This window comes from Talpa occidentalis, unplaced genomic scaffold (assembly GCF_014898055.3).
Source record: "Talpa occidentalis isolate TD23 unplaced genomic scaffold, MPIMG_talOcc4v2.1 talOcc4.6, whole genome shotgun sequence".
In the NCBI taxonomy this organism is placed as follows: Eukaryota; Metazoa; Chordata; class Mammalia; order Eulipotyphla; family Talpidae; genus Talpa; species Talpa occidentalis.
This window is the reverse complement of record NW_023604972.1, coordinates 95,004,162-95,023,478: the sequence shown is the minus strand read 5'-3', so window position 1 is coordinate 95,023,478 and position 19,317 is coordinate 95,004,162. Positions and strand designations below refer to the sequence as shown.

The following is a 19,317-nucleotide window of genomic DNA, read 5'->3' as shown; positions in this document are numbered from 1 at the left end:
TCATGAGTCCTGAATGATAAAAGTATCGATAATGGGGTAATTCTGTGTTTGCTTCTACCAATATTCTTGGGATTTCAACAATCCAAAACTTGTTTTTACATTTATTTCTCAATTTGGAGTTTTCACATCATGTGAATGCTATAAATTTGAAGTTAAAAACCGTAGACAAGAAAAATACCCTTTTTTTTCCCAAAGGACATTTTGTTAAATGAACTATCCAAGACAAAGACAAACTTTATTATTTTTTTCCTGGGCCTATAAGTAGTTTTTTTTTTTTTTTAGTTCCAATTTCACAGATAGAACAGACTTTCCATGTTCAGCCTTTGAACAGGGATCTCAATTTCCTTAAGAGGGTCAAGACCTCTTCACTCCCTTTGTAAATAAAACTCAGGTTTGGAAACCATATGCAATCTAAAATCATTCTCAAGGCTCTATGTCTTTAATTTTCAAGCTTTCTGCTCTGACTTTAATATCCCTTATTATTTCTGGCAACTAGAATTTTCCTTTATGTCCATAAACATTCCCAATGTATTAAAAAGTTTTATTACACTGATTCTATGTGCTAAACATTTCTGTTTTGATAGTCTGAAGGAATCTAAGTCAGTTCAGTCCTTCACATTGGCAGAATTAGAACTTGAGAGAAATGCTTTAGATCCAAAAGAGATTTATTTGACCACTTTTAATATCTCATTGTCCAGTGTCAGATCTCATTCATAAATCTTCCTAATTTATTATGTGAAACATTAAAATTACTTTCAGTAGGAAGAAAAGGAAATTTTCACTTACATTCAAGTTTCAGGAAAATAAAACATGTGTGATCTAAACTGTAGCTCAAAGATCTTGTTATGAAAAATCACATTTTAATTATACAAAAAGATCTAACTGACATATAACCTTTAATTACATACAAACATACATATATGTATATATACAACATATTAAGTATAGTAGAGGAGTGGTTTTGAAATGGGCTCCTCATTTCTTCTTTTATTTTTATTTTTTAAACATCCTTATTTGCTTTTTTCACAATATAGGATTTCTCCCCTCAGTTGCAGTCATCATAGTTTTTCCAACACCAAAGTGACCACAGTTGCCCGCACTCCACTGGCTCTCTTTCCTCCCTGTTCTATACGCTCTCCCTTTCTCTCCCCCTCCTCCTCTCCTGGATATCTCAGATCTATGGTCAGTCTTAGAGTTTGTCTTTGCCTGATCCTTTGGTTTCTCTAGATTCCACATATACATGAAACCGTCTCTCTCCTTGGCTCCTCATTTCTTAAGGGCTCCACGTACAGGCTTTATTAACAACATGGGGTGACCAAACAGAACTTGTAGGGGCTCTGAATTCACTAACTTTACTTTAACAAAGGCATTCTGCTTTTCTTTCCTTTCCATTTGGAACTTTCAGTAATGCTGTACTGGAGAAAGACTTCTGTTCCAGAAAGAAATTAAACTATTATCAATTTTGTATCTATGAATACATGACTATATTGGAAGGTATGATGTACATTTGTGATCATACTAGCATGTATCTTGGTTGCACTGGGAAGACACAACTGAGTACTTGTGAAATGAATACAGTTCACCCATATTTAATGCATGAAAATAAACAGTATCACATATCTTAAAGATCACTGTGAATTTATGTGAACTACAGTAAATCTTGCAATAAAAAGCATAACAAAAGCAGATTCCTGTGTCATTGATATGCTAGTTCTCTTTGTGATGACTATGACCAAGATAGGACTGGGAATATGTATGTTCACAACAGTGCAGGTAATTTTGATGCTGCTGGTCTTTGGAAAGTATTGAGAATCACTTCTCCATCAGACTTTTCTGAGGGGCTTAAGGCAATACCTGTTCAAAGACCAGTGGTCGACTATGCCATCGTATTTTTTTTTTACCTTCTAAATACTTCTACATAGCAGGGACAAAGGTTAGGTTCCATTTTTTCTTTTTCAATTCACTTTTTAATGGTAAAGGAGATATTTTTTATTGATTCCAAAGAAGCTATTTTAAGGGAGAAAGCAGGTCAGCATGTTACAAATTTTTCTACACAAGGTCTTTATTTTGACACATCTGCCCAAACCAAGGAGCTCAGAGATGAATTTTAATTCTACATTTTAGTTAATACCCATAATTACAGAAAAATCTGCTTACTACACCATTATGCATGACAGTGAGATAAGCACAAATGAATGCACTATATTGAAATGAGTGCTCAAATCTTCAGCCTCAAATTTTTCCCTATAAATAGATAAAAAAGGAGAGAATTACTGGTCAAGACCATTAGCCACTAGCACTTTTTGCTGGGGTGCCAACAGCTAATTATGGCCTTACTGGTATAAGTAAAGGTATAATTAATCATTCAAGAATTGTTACTTCTAAAAATTACAGCTTCAGAAAAGGAGGCCTGGCAAGCCAAAAGTCTTAATTTTTATATAGAGTGCTTTATGTGAAATTGGAATTGTATCAATATTCAGGAACACTTCATTATCTTAAATAAGAGCCACATATGATTAGTCTAACACGATACAGTAGCATGGCAAGGTGGCTTCAAATCAAGCCACAAAAAACTAAGATTAAGCATAATAAGGAGTACAAATAAAAGAATATTTTCATAATTTGGGCTGAAAGAAAATGGATTAGAATTGAAAAAAATTCCCCTAGTCTGTAAGAAAAGCTTCAAAGAATAAATGCCCATCTGGTATAAACAGACAGGAAATAGAAATATTAGAAAATGTAATTGCATTGATAATTACAAGAATATAAATTAAATCCTCTAGAAAGCAATGCCACTCTTCCATTAAATGGGAAAATGTGATAATGTGACAAAACCCAACATTTGCAGGACTTAAAAAGAAGTTACAGAGATACCTTGCTGATGTACAGTGAAATGATAAGTTATATTTCCTCAGACATTCTGGCAGCCTATTTAGTCAAGAATTATGAAATCATGAAAATGGTCAGACCCTTTGCACCAGCCTTACCAGTTGTGGGGAAGGCAGACAAATAAGGCATCTTGAAAGGAGAAAAAAACTTGCACAAAGATATTTAGTACCACATTATATATTCATGGTAAAATATTCACCTAATTATTAAGAGAAAGTTTTGTTAATATGGTAGTATATGTTAGATATACATATATATACCTCACATATATAACATAAAAATATAGATAAAAAATATAAAAATATATTTTTATATATATTGCTATCAGGAGACACCAACATGAAAAATCTGGAGGAAAATAAAAAGATGTTCTGAGGTAAAAAGTAAAATGATGCACATGTATAGTGAGAGCCAAACTGTAAAATTATTTCTGTGGCAGGATTGTGGGGAGTTTGAGATGGCAGTGGTTTTCAGGGCAGAGTTTCTTTAATTTGATGTACAAAAGTGATCTACAGAGCTTATTAAGTCTGGAGGTTATCTAAATATGGGTTCAGGACTCTGTATGCTTAAAAAAGCCCTCAGGTAATTCTAATACAGTTTTTCTGTGGGAAGTACTTTGATAAACATTTATTTAGTGTCAGTGTTAGGAGTAGTTTTATTCATTTTTGTGCTCATATTTTTGCATATACATAATAAAATATTAAACAGTACATTTTCAAGCATTCAGTAGGCTCATCTTATTAATAATGAATATGTCAAGACATATTTGAGACACTGACAAATTCCATCTATATATGCATAGCTCGTAATTTCTCCCATAAAATGAAAATGTGTTAAGTGGAGAGCGAAGCCAGTTGAAACACAGGCTACTGGGCAGCAGCCTAGGTTTGATCAATAGCAATGCATTCTGTCCATACCACTCATCATTCAACTCGAGCAGCAGCAAAATCACTAACTCTGAGAACACTCACTACCTTGTTCAGTCCTGTGGTAGCAGTTGGCAAATGACCTCATAGTCCCTCCTTCTTGAAACATTTTCTTCATTTGACTTCCAAATACCATGCTCCTTTGGCTGTCCCCATCCACACTAATGGTTCCTTCTCAGCTCTCTTTGCTGTTCTCTTTGACCGCTCACTCAGACTATCGTTCTGAGTGAGTGAAAACTATGTTTTCATTTCTATCTACACTTACTCTTTCACTGATCTCAATAATCTTACAGCCTTAGATACCATCTCAATGGCATAAAATATCTCTCCTTGATTTATCTCCTAAACTTTGGACATCTATGAGCATTACCTATTTAACACCACCACATGAATGTCTAACAGACTGCTGAAACTCAACATATCCTTAGCAAGTTTCTGATACTCATCCCAAAATTGCCTTCCCCAATTGAACTCTGCATCTCGGCTAATGACACCACCATTCTTCTATTTGCTCAGGCCAAAAACTCTGGAGTCATCCTTGACTCTTCTTTCCTCTTACATCCAAAATCTAATCTACAATAAAATAGGGTTGACTCTACCTTCAATATAAATCCAGAATCAAAACTCTTATTATGAACTTCATTCCTGCCATGATGGTCTGAGTCTTCAATATCTCTTGCCTGGATTACTACAGTAGCCTTCTCAGTCATATCGCCACTTCCATTTTTGTCCTACATCTGTTGTCTATTCTCAATACAGCAGGCAAAGTGATGCTTTTAAAAACTCAGGCAGATCATAGAATTCCTTTGCAAAATCCTTTCATCGCTTTTCATCTAGAGTACAAGCTAAAATTCTTTCACTGGCTTAGGAGGCCCTCCCATATCTGACCCGTTATTTCTCTCATTTCTTCTTTTTCTATTCTCTCTCTCACACATGCAACTCTAGCCAAACTGACCTTCATGTTATTCTCCAAAAAATGCAATAGCCCCCTGCTTTTGAGTCTTTGCAATGGTTGTTCCTTCTGTTTGGAATGATTTTCACTTCATCACGTAACTACAAGGTATTTCTATCATCTACTATAGTATTTGTTTGTAGTACTGTTCAGAATAATATAACCACAATTTCCATACTGTACTGACCCACATCTATCTCAGGTAGCTTGATACTTTTTACCTTGGCCTATCAACCTTTAATATAGAATAGTATGTGTTTATCATGAAAATTGCTTATTTTCTGTCTCTCCTAAACTATTAGGTAAGCTTCGTAAGATTAGGGACTTCACTGCTGTTTTTGTCTCTTTTGTTCATGCCTACACAATACCTGGAATATAGTATCAGTGCATAAGTATATTTGTTGAATGAATTAAATCTTAAGTATTAAGACTATACACTATGAAAGACTAAACATATAGCTTTACATCATGAGAATCAATATCACTCAAAAAGCTATAAATTTCTGCTAGCTTCTTTTTTATGATTCACTTTATGATATAATCTTATACAATTTAATATATTGGCCATAGCATCTTGGAGAAGTAGGAGGAAATTGTACACTTTTTCTTCAAAGTATAGTCTAAGTAGAGAGACTCACTTGGTTGTCTATGGCAGGCAAAGCACAGGAACCATTCTTTAAAAGACCAAGCATAGAATCATCCATGGACACCAAGGTCTCTCTCTTAACAATGTCTCACCATGAACCCTAAGGAAGGTCACCTAAAGCTTTTAATAACTCTGTATCTTAGAAGTCCCAATTACATCATAAGGTAGAAGCTAGAAGCAGCTAGAAAAACACCTTCTCCTATTCCTGTTCTCCCCATTATTTTCGCTTGACTTCACACCTACAAAATGTTGTTGGACTCTAAGTTATCTACTTCCCCTTATCACCTGCAAGCATGTCTGTGTTCTTGAGTGACCAAGGCCACACTTCTGGTGCCTGCCCCACACCTGAGCTGCATGTGATGATGACTCAATAAATGTTCATAGATTCAATGAGTGATTCTGAATTTTGTAAGGTTAGACAAGCATTGCAAAGACTTAATTAAAGTACTAATTCAGCTAATGAGAGTATCACTAAATCACCACAAGATATAATTAGGCAAATATAGAAGATTCCATCTTTTCATTCTTTTGTTAGCCAGAAAAGAAGTACCTTCTCTTCTAGCATTTTGTCCACCATCAAAACAGTCCTGAGGATACATAAGCAAAGCTCCAGCATTCCTTTCATGGATCTTTAGAGCACTATAAGAGACCTTGATAAGGTTTGAGTCCTGACTCAATGAAGTTGTGTAATTTGGACACATATTTAGCCTTTCAAATCTCAGTTTTCTCACCTGTGAAACAGGACAAAAATTTCTAATTTCAGAATATTTATTGTAAGGCTCAAATGATATTAAACCTGTAAAACTTCTTTGACATAGATACAAAAATATGTTTGCCATTTTTCCTTTTTATATCTGACCCTAGTTTTTTTTTTCACCCAGAAAAAAAAATTAAATATCTGAAACCCTATTATGCAGGTCATATTTTACCTATATCTTATATATCAATTATTATGAGGTCTCTAAAAAAAGAAGACAATGGAATCTATAGTACCTGTTTTTTCTGTTTGCACCAATCTTCCTTGACTTTATAACTTTAAAGATAATTACCAAATCTTCTTCTCATATTTTCTTATACAATTATACTCTTATATTGACCAACAAAGCCAAAATTAATGTGGAGCTTCCATTTAGGAATGTCCAAGAACCATTTAAAAGACTAGTTTTGACATATTTCTAAATCCTGAGTAAATGCAGCAATTCTCTAACTAGTCATTGCTAATCAAAGAAAGACAAACAAATTTGTTCCCTAATTTTCTATATAGAATACAGGTGTTCATTTTCAGATTTCAAACTACAAACAGTATCTCTTTTTCAATGAGATTCCTTAATTTGTGATTTCTTGCCATAGCCCTTGGTGGCTATTTTTTTGTAGATCTCACCTTTTTCAGAAACAAGTAAAAAACATCTATTACTAATAGGGCAATGTTAACACTGTTCCACATGAGTGATTACATTTATAACTTGTATGAAAATGCCCGGGAACTAAAATGCAATTATTACATTTCAGGTAAAAAAATATTTTTTAGGGTAAACAAAGGATCAGTGTTTATTTTATAACATATGTGTATACACATAGATGAATTTACACACCAGACATTGTCCTAAACCTTTTCCCCTTAAAACATAATTATGAAGTTATTTAAATTATTTTTTAATAATTTTTTTTTATTTTTTACATCATTGTTCGTTTTTAAACAATATTTGCTTCCCCCCACACCCTTAGGTGAAGTTCCCATAGAATTTCCTTTAACAATGCACCCATGCATCAGATAAAAAAATTTAACCTTGAGAAAGTTAAAATTTTAGAGGAACAAAAAATTATCCCAGCATATGAAGATACATAGTGCTGATGGTAGTGATCACAGTAACCAGATGTTGTATTTTAATAAAAACAAAATAACTGTAAAAATCCTCCCCCAAAGTTTATGTGGTGAAATTAAAAAAAAAAAGAAAGAAAGAAAGAAAGAAAGAAAGAACTTATGGCAAAAGCCACTCACCTGACTTATATCACTTGTCCAGGCAGCTTTCTCTTGGCGTGAAGGTGCTAACAGGACGACAGTGAAAGGGGCAGCATCAGGCGGCTCCACCACTATCTTAAAATCCAGGTGTCCAAACACTTGCCCAGAACCTTTGGCTTCAACACATGCAAACCAAATAATTAGATGTGAATATGAAAATACGAGTGATGGTGGCTTTCACACAGTGCTAGTGATAGGGTTGTTATACACGCTTATCCAGAATGTCATTTCAGTAATATGGTATCTCTTGGACATGGAGAAGGCTTTATTAAACTCATAAGCAAGCAAAGAAACTGAGATTAAAGTTTACTCAGGACTAGGTTCCTGATCTCCCCCTCAATTCATGTCTTAAAATTTTCCATAATGGGCAGGTGGGACCGGGCAGTGGAGGCAGGGTCAGAGATCTTTAGTAATAGTAGGAAGAAAACAGCATTTTGCTTGGCAGCCTGAGATTTAGATTTATATCACTGATTTCAGTGCATTTCCATGATCTAGCTTGCCTTCTATACCATCAAGGAAAAAGTAGGAATTTTCCCTTTATAAATGTGAATGATTCCAACACAGAATTTTTGCAAATATGGAAATATGTACTAGCTTCTCAGAAGTTATTCAAGATGCCAAATATTCCTTCTTAAAGCAATCTTAAACCATACAGTATCATTCGTCCTACAAAGAAAATTCCCTGAGTGTTTAATGCCTGTCAGAAAATGCAGTGGAATATTTGATTTAGTTTTGTATTGTTTCGAATCACATGTTTCATTGGAGACCAAGAAATAATAAAATCATGCAAACAGGGAAATAAAATTTTCCATAATCTACAGAATTCCAACACTCTAATTCAATTTTTCTTTCTTCTCTGCCTGCTATTGGAAAGTTATTATCATGACACAAATTCAGTAAAATGTGAATTCCCAAAGGTGGTTTAACAAGGCTCACAGGCTAAATGGTTCTACAGATTTTTTCATATGTAAATGACATTATAGAGTTTATTCTCAGCATCTCTGCTTATATCTAAGCAATCTTCTTAGATATAAACAAAACCATATGATTATAATTTTTATACTGTTTCCAAATGACAGAATGTAACTTACAGTCATCATCGCTTGCATCAGGCTCCTCAATCAATGTACAGTCTATTAAAGAGAGAACCCCACCTGTCTGGAAAGAAAACAATATTTCACTAAGAGACTAGATTTTTGCAAGTTCTGATTTGTAAATCTTACACTGTAAATCTTATATTCAAGACACCACAGAAGAAAGCATTGCAATTCTACATCACAATTTTCATAGAATTCATAATTAAACTTAGATGTATAACAGTAATTGAACTCATTTAACTTTCATTATTTTTCTTCCCCAACCCACTCTCATCCTGTGTTTATAAAATGTAGCAAGTCAGCCTATGGAAGAATAGATGATACCTTCAGAGTCCTAGAGAGTGAATGCAACTCAGCAAAAGTCTGAACTCACCAACCAGAAAGAAGTTTAAGCAGTAGAAAGTTGTTGTCATGCTGTTGGATATTTTTAGGCACTAATAACACAAGGTATAGAGAGGCAAACTTTCTCTGTAAAGGGTTAGATAATAAGTCTTTTAGACTTTCCAAGCCATGTGATCTCATCACAACTACTCAAATCTGCCACTTTAAAAAGCATGAAAGCAGCCACGGACAATATATAGAAAATTAGTATGGTTGTGTTCCAATGAAATCTTAATAACAAAAAACAAATAGCAAGCTGTGGGTCTTAGTTTGCTGACCCTTGGTACAGAGCAAGATAAAATAGCATTTAGAGAATATTATCAGTACACCATAGTGATTTGACAAGATTTTTGTCATCAACTCAGTAGACATCAACTAGAAATAAATTTGTCCAGGTTATGATTCTATTTTTTTTAAGATTTTATTTATTTATTTATACAAGCATTGGGTACAGTCAGAAGCGTGGGAGGGTAAGAGAATTCACCAGAGCCAGAGAGGGGAACAGAACAGGCAGACTGATGAAGTACACTGCTGAGGGGAGCAGCGGACGTGGCAGGAGAGGTCTGTGCACCTTGTGGGACTCTCGCTGGTGGCTGGGGATTGAGCCGGCGCTGCAGAGGCTGTGGGCAGCTTCGCAGCCCAGTGCTCAACTGCTGTGCCACCAGGGAAGGCCCCAGGTTATGATTTTAATTGTACCTTTTTATAGTAATGCTCACTTAAATTTCTATTATTTAGAATCCTAGTGACAATCAAGTAAATGTCAAGGTTGGTAACTGTACATCACTATGCAATAGTGACAATGTTTCATGATAACTGGCATAGGAAAATCATAATTTAATTAATCTCAATGTGCATGGAACATAAATGGAATAGTCACATAAAACCAGTACCTTGAGCAGATGTAGTTTTCCTCCTGAACTTCTTGTACAAATTAAAAAGTGTTTTGTAAATAAGAAGCATTGTCTTTCTCCTTCCTTTTTCAAAGATAATGAACCCAGGCGAACTTTACTAAGCTTCCCCTTCTCAACAGAAGGTACTTGAATGAGAGAACCTGGTGATCACAAAAGTGAAGAATACACAGCAATTAAAATTCTGTCAAGTGAGAGCTGTTCTTGATGCAATAAACACTATGGCTTGTTTCCTAAGATACCAAGGATTTATTTAATGCACCATTAAAACAAGTAAATCCCCTACACTGAACAGAACAAAGCACTGTGTTTTAAGAGTTGTAACTAATTTGTAAAATATTTGTAAAACACTCTAGTCTTGATTATTCATGTATAAGCTGGAAAAATAAGTTTAAAAGAAAGCCAAATTGAATTCAAATAGCTATGCATTTTTGCCATCTGTGCCTAACTGACTGATCTCAATCAAATTATTTACTAAAGAATAAGGTACATATTGTATAATTCCATATAGTAATAAAATAACAAAATAAAAAGCAAATGGAATTTATTCTTCCTGAAGCACTGAAGGTAGATAAACAGTATATTAATATAGTTTACTTTGTATCTTAAAAGTAGAGAATACTATACATGCATATTTTAAAAAATAAATTTGTACAATTCACAATTCAATGCTAGTAAGGACAATTTTTAGAGGGCAGCTAGCTCTTTGTGGACTCTAAATAGATATTAAGCCAAATAAAATCTAAGAGCATTCCTGTTAACAAAACTATGCTTCATTCAATGTAAGGTTATACATAGTTGAAATAGATGTAAGGTTATATAATTTCACCCTAAGAGTGACCCCATCACTCAAAAAACAAAATTCCTATCAAGGTTAGACATTAAAATAAAAAGTACTAAGAAAGATTCTTGCAAATATCTTGCCTTTGACTTATGAAATGCCCCAAGCCTGTAATATTTCTACTATTTATTTAATCCACCAGCTACCCCAAGTGCAGCCTTACAAGGGCTCTTATTAGCCTCTTAAAAATCATCAAATGTATATTCAACACTTAAATTTATTAACAGTGATCATCACTAAGAGATGAGATTACAAACAGCCTTATTTCTCTCTGCATACATTTTCTGGGTTTCCTGTCTTGTTTTTTTATTATTACGGGCACAAATTACATCTGTAAGTAGGAAGAACACTGAAGTTCTTTATATATGTGAAACAATAAAACTATGATTATGGATCACAAAACCTTCATATTAACATACAAATATCTGAAATAGAATCTGCTTTTTAACAGAGATCTACAGGTGTATAGGGGATGAAGATGCCCAGATTCCATCTCAATTTAGGTGGAACAGCTTGATGGAGGCAGAGTGGTCAGCTACTGGGACCTAAAGAATAGCAGGGAAGCAATCCTGAGGAAGGGTGTGGGACAGGGTAAAGGCTTAATTCCTCTGAAAGGAATAGACAAGAGGAAGTGAACTAAGGGGTAACAGGGGAGAAAAAGCAAACTGACAGAGGACAGGAACAACTGTTTGAAGAGTAAGGGAAGATGGGGAAGCAGAAGGTAATGCTTAGGGGGTAGATGGGCAGGTAATGCCAGCAGAAGGATTATATTCATGGGATTCATGGAGTGGAATCGAAGCCAAGGGAGATCTTTCAGAGGACCTTGATTATCCCCTCACTTCGCAGAAAGGGAAATTGAGGCCTGAGAGGCCTAACAGTTTTCCTAAGGTCACCCTTATTTGAGTGACACAGCCAGAAGACAGAAGTGGATTCCGCTAAATAAAAACTGAAAGTTGGGGAACGAATGGATGGGAAGACAGTAAGTTCCAGCTTTGCCATGAATGATCATAAGTCAACAATTAAGCAGATCCATTAAGATAGAGTGAAAGACTGGGCTTAGGCAAATATCTTGACAGACAAATTGGTTTAAGAGTCATTTTCAGAAAGGATATGAGGATATAAACAAGGCTATGAATACTTGATAATAGTGTTTCAGTGGTAAATGTTTCTAGCGTTTAATGATTTTTGCAAATCAAAAAATACAAAATACATGCCAGATCATATATTAGTGATTACTATGAATTTCAGCTCTGAGGTTAAAAAATTATATTTCCTGGGCCTCCCCTGGTGGTGCAGCAGTTGAGCACTGGGCTGCGAGACTGCCCGCAGCCTCTGCAACGTCGGTTCGTTCCCCAGCCGCCGGCAAGGGTCTCACAAAAACAAAAAAAAATTATATTTCCTTAGTAATTACACACTAACATGCTTAATCTATAACTGTTCACTCATATCCAACTAAGACTATATGTACATTAGGTATGAATGGAAATCTATACATCTAATAAAAAATGAGCAATTTCAGCACTATTGTTTGGTTTATAAGTAATCATATTTGGGAAAAAATGCTAACTGGATTCTTGTTTAAAAATAATCTATGGTGTTGTAACACAGCCTTAAGCCTAGGAAAGTCTTCTCCAGTTAATACTAATTAGAGAAAAATTAGTATTAAATTCCTAAGTCCTCAGTATCAGACCACTGCTATAACACAGTCCTTTGCATCTCAGTCATCAGTATACTTAATAATTGAGGTGATCTTAAAATAAAACTTCTGTTATTTCAATCACTAAATTCCAGAGAGAGGCATTCAAGACTGAGTAATGCCCTTATTCTTAATTCCACTCAGTAGTGAAAAGAATGAAGAGCAATTTCCAAGTTTTTGGGTTAACATTTAAGAAGGTATAACTATTTCTAAACCCCATGTTACAATTCCAAAGAACTAGGTATACTGAAAGTACATGATTTAGAGCCTGGGAATGATTAAGATACCAGAGACATCCACATCTCATTCTCAATGCATTTTGCTCTGAATTCAGTCACCTTTATTTAATTGTCCTGGTTCATATTTCCATAAGAAAACACTGGCTATGAATAACAGTTTTGATCAAAATGTCGATTTAAAGTACTTATATCTTTTTTAATAAATATTCACATATATTTTATATTATTGAAAATAGAAACTCATTCCAAACCCTGGGTTTTATTTTTTTAATTTATGTCATAATCTCACAGGTTGCACTGGTTGAGATGCAACTGTAAGCATTAGTTCATTTAATCTTGACAACTATAAAAGACAAGTATGACTATTAACTCCCACTTAGGAAGGAGAAACTGAAGCAAAGAGTGTTACTTGTCGAATATCACACAGCAGGCAAGTGGAGGTGACAGGATTTGACCTCCAGTATCATGGCTAGGCTGTATTTCTATTATGGTTTTTTTAAAAGATTTTTTTTTATTTATGCATACAAGAACAGGGGTATAGGCCAAAGGTGCAAGGGGGTGAGAGGATTCACCAGAGATAGAGTAGGGAGCAGAACAGGTAGATCTACTGAAATACGCTGCTGAGGGGAGCAGGGGGCGAGACAGGAGAGGTCTGCTGCACCATGTGGGTCATCTACATAGCCAGGGATCAAATTCATGCTGAAGTGGCTGGTGACAGCTTGATAGTGCTGGGATTTTAACCCCTGAGCCACCAGGGAGGCCCTGTCTTTCTATTAGTGCCTCACTTATACATTTGTTCAACAAATTTTTAATAGACTTTTAAAAAATAAATGGCAATATCAGACCACCGCTATCCTTTGCATTTCTTATCAGCTGTCTAACAATTGGAATTAATTTACAATATGGATCTGCCATATGACCCATCAATTCCACTCCTAGATATTGACCTGAAAAATACAAAAACACTTAATTCAAAAGGAAACTTGCACTTCCAAGTTCATTCCAGCACTATTTACAATAGCTAAGATACAGAAACAGCCTAAATGCCCAAAACCAGACAAATGGATTAAGGTATTGTGCATACACACACAGAGACACACAGACACACACAATGGAATACTACTTAGCTATCAGAAAAAATGAACTCTTGCCATTCACTGCAACATGGATAGAGCTGGAAAGAATAATGCTAAGTGAAATCAGTCAGAAGGAGAAAGACACACACCGGATGGTGTCACTTATATGTGGAATATAGAAATAGAGAAAAACAAAATGGTCAATAAAACCAAACTAAGAAGTTAACCCTTGAAAGCTGACTGTAGAATGGGGGCAACGAGAGAGTGTGGGAAGGAAAGGGGAAGGATGAAAACACAGAAGGGAGGGAACAAGGGTCTATGGTGGTGGACTATGGAGTTTTTGGTGGTGGGCACACTATGGCAACAGTGCCTGCAGGGGAATCCTACACTTCCATAATAGAAACAATGATGTAAACCAGTATTAATGCAATAAAAATTATTTTTTAAAAAACCTCTGCTATTTCAATCACTAACTATCCATGGATTGATTGATATTCAAGATAGCTGAATAAGGAGGCCTTTCAGATGGCCTGAACTAAGATAACATATCTTCCCTAGTCCTCAGAATAAAAATTCATGCAAACACACACACACACACACACACACACACACACACACGGAGACCTCATATTATCTATTAAAGTAAATAACACAAATACTAGCACACAATTATAGTGATAAATCCATTTCGTAGAATATGAAATTCTCAAAGTTTTAAATAATAAAAAAAATCCACCTCAATAGATGTTAAAGTCTGTTAAGAGGATTTAGTAAAAGTGATAGTAGGAGCAACCAAGCCAAAATAATGCAAAATTTCCAAATTGTCATATTTGGAATACTTTCTACTTTCAGAATAAGGATTGATTTTTTTTAAAGCCACCTTTATTGAATAATTTCTAACCAGACTAACCAAACCAAACAATACAGAAAAATACTGCTGAAATCATTATATCAATATCAATACAATAACATCAGAAATATTCATAGCTGACAGAAATGACTTAAACACAGAACAAGGAATAAATAACATCTGGACATGAATCACAGAAAGAGGTGGTTAACGACTGTTTTTCCTCTACATGCAATGAAAAAAAAATGATTTACTCAATATAGCCAATCTTCCAACATTTTTCATTATAGATTTTTTTCAAACTTAGATTGAAAGTCTATTTGTAAAAATATTAAATGTTCATGTGCAATAATACTTTTCAATCAAAATCCTTTCAGAAATTGAATACTAGTTATAGAAATTTTGTTTTTATTCTCACACTATAAAGTTCAAGTGAATTAATAATCAATTTTCAATGTACTCCAAATACAAGAAAAATACAAAATATGACATTTTACTATCAAAGCTGCAATTCAACGGGCAATTAAATTTAATCCAATGCCTATTTTCCAGGTATTTATAACATAAAGCATCATAATAGAGAAGAAAGAATTCATAAAAATGCTGCCTTTCTGAATTTCAATTACTGGGAGAGACAGGCATGCAAACATGTACCTATAGTGTACAAGAGCATGAAATACATGCAGCAGGAGCAAAGGGTCTTAAATGAAGAGGAAGGTAAATTCATTCTAACTGGAGGGGAGGTAAGGGGGAGATGAGGACAAAATATTAAAAGGCTCCTTAAAGGTAACTGACCTGAGCCTAGTAGGACAAGCAGACCTTTGATAGGCCTTCTAGTTCACTAATATTTAAAGAAGTATTAATATGGAAAGCCAAAAATGAAAAAGGTATCATTTCTTAAAATATGCCTCCAAATTTTCACATGTGATTTCTCTCCTTGTAAATAAAATAATGGAAAATAGAACAGCATGTGTTAAATTTTTTAAGTATGCTGTGCAAAAATTAAGATGCACAGTACAAATAATGTCTTGTTTGATGAGGTTAAAAAATATTTTTAAGCAGCACATTTTGGTAGGCAACAGAACGCAATTATCTTCAAGTGATACTGGGACATCACAAACAGAAACTACATTAAAGGTTAATCTTAGTTCCAAACATATGTGCAAGTGCCACCAAGTTCAAAATCATAAATGTGCACCATATATCATCTCAAATCAATTCCATGGAGCATGCTGCCCTCCCTCAGAAGATATAAGCACTTAAAAAGAACTCGGGATGTGGTTTACTTCATGCACTTGGGAATCAGAGCCAGGTAGGAATATGCACTGTTAAGCTGTTGCTTCTCCAGTTCCAGCACAAATATCTTCAACTCTTCAGAAGCTTAACTTACTGGGTAATGGCCCAAATTACCTCCCACAAACATGATACCTTTGCCATTACCAAAGAGTGAGACATTTCATATGGTAACTGAAGTGACTGATCAAATCAAATCATATCTTGTGGGACCGATCCAGAAGTGCTGATGAAAAATGGGAACAAAAGACAGCTGTTTTCACTGCGGACAGTGTCTCCACTGCTATGTGAAAGGGCTTTGAGTAATGCAAGTTTCTCTTGGGTCTTTGCCTGGATGTTGTCACCACCTGGCATTGCCACTTCAATCGGCCAAACAGATCTGCACTCCTTGGAGCTGTAGAGAATGTCCGGTCCACTGAGGAGGAGAGTCCAGTCAGAATGTAACTTACTGTCCCACTCGTGCTTTACTATTATTGTGTTGCTGTTTTTCATGGCCCCTGAAAAGAAACAGCACAAAGGTGGGCCTCAACCACAGCCTTGGTCAAGGCCACAAGGATGTCCTGCATGAACAGCATCACTCACACAGCTAAATCAAACCTGCTCCAAAACGATCTGCCAGTGACAATGGAACAGTCGCAGAGATGAATAGACAGTGGGTCCATTAAACAAGGACTTACCTTGGCGGATGAAAGTTTGGCTGGTGTCCAGCAAAATATCACAGCCCTCTACTATCATTCTTTCTATGGCAAGGTTTTTCCTAATGTTCTCAGTGTCGCTCACTTCATCATGCATTACCCTGTCGAACACAACACAGGCAGGGCACAGTAAGAGGTGTTTTCTATTGACCTAGCAGTATGCAAAGAAAAGCTCCACCTGAGAAGTTTGGTTTTGAACTTGTATCAATGTGACTAGGTTTTGGAGGGAGGTAGACTAGACCTCCAGGCTTCAGCATGACCCAAAGCAAGGCCAATGTACCAAATGTAAGTGGGTCAAATGTTGCTTGTCAATGTCACAGGAAAGCAACCTGCTCTTTTATGAGCAGGTCCCTCACTGAAATTAAGTTGCCATTTCTTATGGTAAGATAAATTATACCACTTATCCTATAGAAGCAAGATAAATACAGATGTAAATAATTACCTAAAATAATAGTCACTGCTAAGTCCAAAATATATAACCTCTAGTTTCTTGCCAAATATGAATAAAAATGCGCCTAAAATTAGTTTTTATTATGCTGAAGGCAATGTGAACATTTCCAAACTGAATACAAAAAAACACCAAATCTCAATTCTACAAATTCACATGCTATATACACATCTTCAAGGATATTTGTTGTTAAATTAATGGGCATTCTGATTCAGTACCACCTCTCAGGAGCTAGCATTTCATATTCAGGTCAATATGAGAAATCAAACTGGTTTGCTTCCTGTTCCCTGGACTTAAGTGTTAGGTTTCCAGAGGCTCACTTACTGCATTCCCAGATCAAGACTTTATTGTAAGTTCTCTGCATACCTGGACAGTTCCTCTAGTTTTGATTTAGCAAACTCCAGACTTTTCCTCTCTACATGCTCATGGGGTGTATGGGCTAGGAGTTCATGGAGTGTGATGATGTACCTGGGGATCTAAAGAGAAAGGCAAGCATGAGTAAGAGGTCAGGATATGTTCTACTGGGACATTCTCTACTGTGCCATTATCACTTCTGTTAGCTCATCTCTAACAGTTTTGATTGTTTCACAAACACACTTTCAAAGGAATACATTAAAATCAATTACACTTCAAACTTCACAAAAACAGAAAAAATTCAAGAACACATGAAAAGAGTAATAAAGTATAATGGTAGAAAAAAGTGTTTCTTTAGATTTCTTAATATAATCATATATATTTAACCATAAATTTTGAAAATTAGTTTATAGAGAAACACATGTATTTAGACATATTTGCCTGTTTATGTTTTTTTTTTCCAATTGGCAATGGTCCTGGAATGTAGAATTAAAACTTAGGAAAAGACACATTCATTCTCATGACGGTCTGGGCCTAGTTTATCTCAATTCATCCTTCCAGCAGTAAATAGTATTGTTTTATTGTATTATTTACTTGTGTTTTTGTTGATGAACAGACTATTTGCTTGGATGCTGTCTTTTGTAGAAACACCGCCAATCCTTTGAAGGTTCTTAACAGACCACAATAGAGATTTAACTCAAGTTACAGTGATTCAGCATATTTTTCTTCTGGCTTACAAACTAAAATTCTTTAGAAAGCAGGAACAGTGGGCTTGGTTTTAATAATAACAAGTATAAACAACAACTACCATAAAACTGCCAGCTGTGGGTCAGGTCAGAGGCTTGAGCATGTGCTTTCCTGGATCTGCCAATGCACTAGCACCATAAAAATTATTATCGTTTAATATACTTACACACATATATATTTTACATCATTGTTCATTTTTGTACACTGTTTAATTCCTTCTCTCCGGTGTAGTCCCCATAAAATTTCCACCACCAAGTCACCCATGAACCATCACTATAGTTTCTTCTGCTCTTCCCACCCGTTTTAATTCCTCTCCCTCCCCCCCCCGCTGAGTGTCTCCAACTTACAGTTTGCCTGCTAGTTTTGTCTTTTTTTCCTTGATCCCTTGTTTAGTTACCCTATATTCCTCCTATAAGTGAAACCATCCAATACTTTTCTTTTTCCTTCAGACTTATTTCACTGAGCATAATCCCTGATAGCTCCATCCATGTTGCTGCGAATGACATGAGTTTATCTTTTTTGATTACTGAATAGTATTCCATTGTGTATATATACCAGTTCTTGATCCATTCATCTGATTTTGGGCCTTTAGATTGCTTCCATATGTTAGTTATTGTGAATAGCCAATAAGAGAGCAAGTTTCCTTTTGAATTAATATTTTTGTATCCTTTGGGTAGATTCCTAGGAGTAGAATTGCTGGATCATATGGTAGCTCCATTTTTAGTAGTTTGAGGGTCCTCCACAAGGCTTTCCATAGTGTCTGGACCAGTATGCATTTCCACCAGCAGTGTAAGAGAGTTTCTTGCTCTCTACATCTTTGCCAGCATTTATTGTTGCTGTTTTTTTTTTTTAATATGTGCCAGTCTCACTGGCATGAGGTGGCATCTCATTGTGGTTTTGATTTGCATTTCCCTGATTCTAAGTCATGTTGAACATTTTTTTTCATATACCTGTTCACCATTTGCATTTCCTCTTTGGAGAATTGTCTTTTTAGCTCCCTTGCCCATTTTTTGTCTGGATTGTTTGCTTTGTTTTGTTGAATAGTGTGAGCTCTTTGCAGATCTTTGTGATCAGTCCCTTATCAGTTGCAGAGAGTACAGATATTTTTTCCCAATCAGTAAGGTGAGTCTCTTTGTTTTAGTTATTGTTTCTTTTGTTGTACGGAAGCTTTTCAGTTTGATGTAATCCAAGCTGTTTATCTTTTCCTGAACTTCCTTTGTTTCAGGGAATGAGTATTTAAAGATGTTTCTGAGATGTAA

At 35.3% G+C, this 19,317-nt stretch overlaps 1 protein-coding gene across 3 annotated transcripts in view; it reads right to left on the bottom strand.

Moving 5' to 3' along the window:
- The window catches only part of RASGRF2 (Ras protein specific guanine nucleotide releasing factor 2), a 214,533-nt gene that overhangs the window by 93,268 nt on the left and 101,948 nt on the right, over positions 1-19,317 (bottom strand). For all 3 annotated transcript variants that reach the window (XR_008549249.1, XR_008549250.1, XM_037529979.2), the window contains exons 8-12: positions 17,324-17,433; positions 16,492-16,610; positions 9,802-9,962; positions 8,525-8,591; positions 7,413-7,549 (exon numbers count right to left, since the gene is read on the bottom strand). Coding sequence is in view for 1 of the 3 variants with exons in the window: in XM_037529979.2 (XP_037385876.1) it covers positions 7,413-7,549; positions 8,525-8,591; positions 9,802-9,962; positions 16,492-16,610; positions 17,324-17,433 (594 nt within the window). In the remaining 2 variants the exon portion in view is untranslated. The remainder of the gene's footprint in view (positions 1-7,412; positions 7,550-8,524; positions 8,592-9,801; positions 9,963-16,491; positions 16,611-17,323; positions 17,434-19,317) is intronic.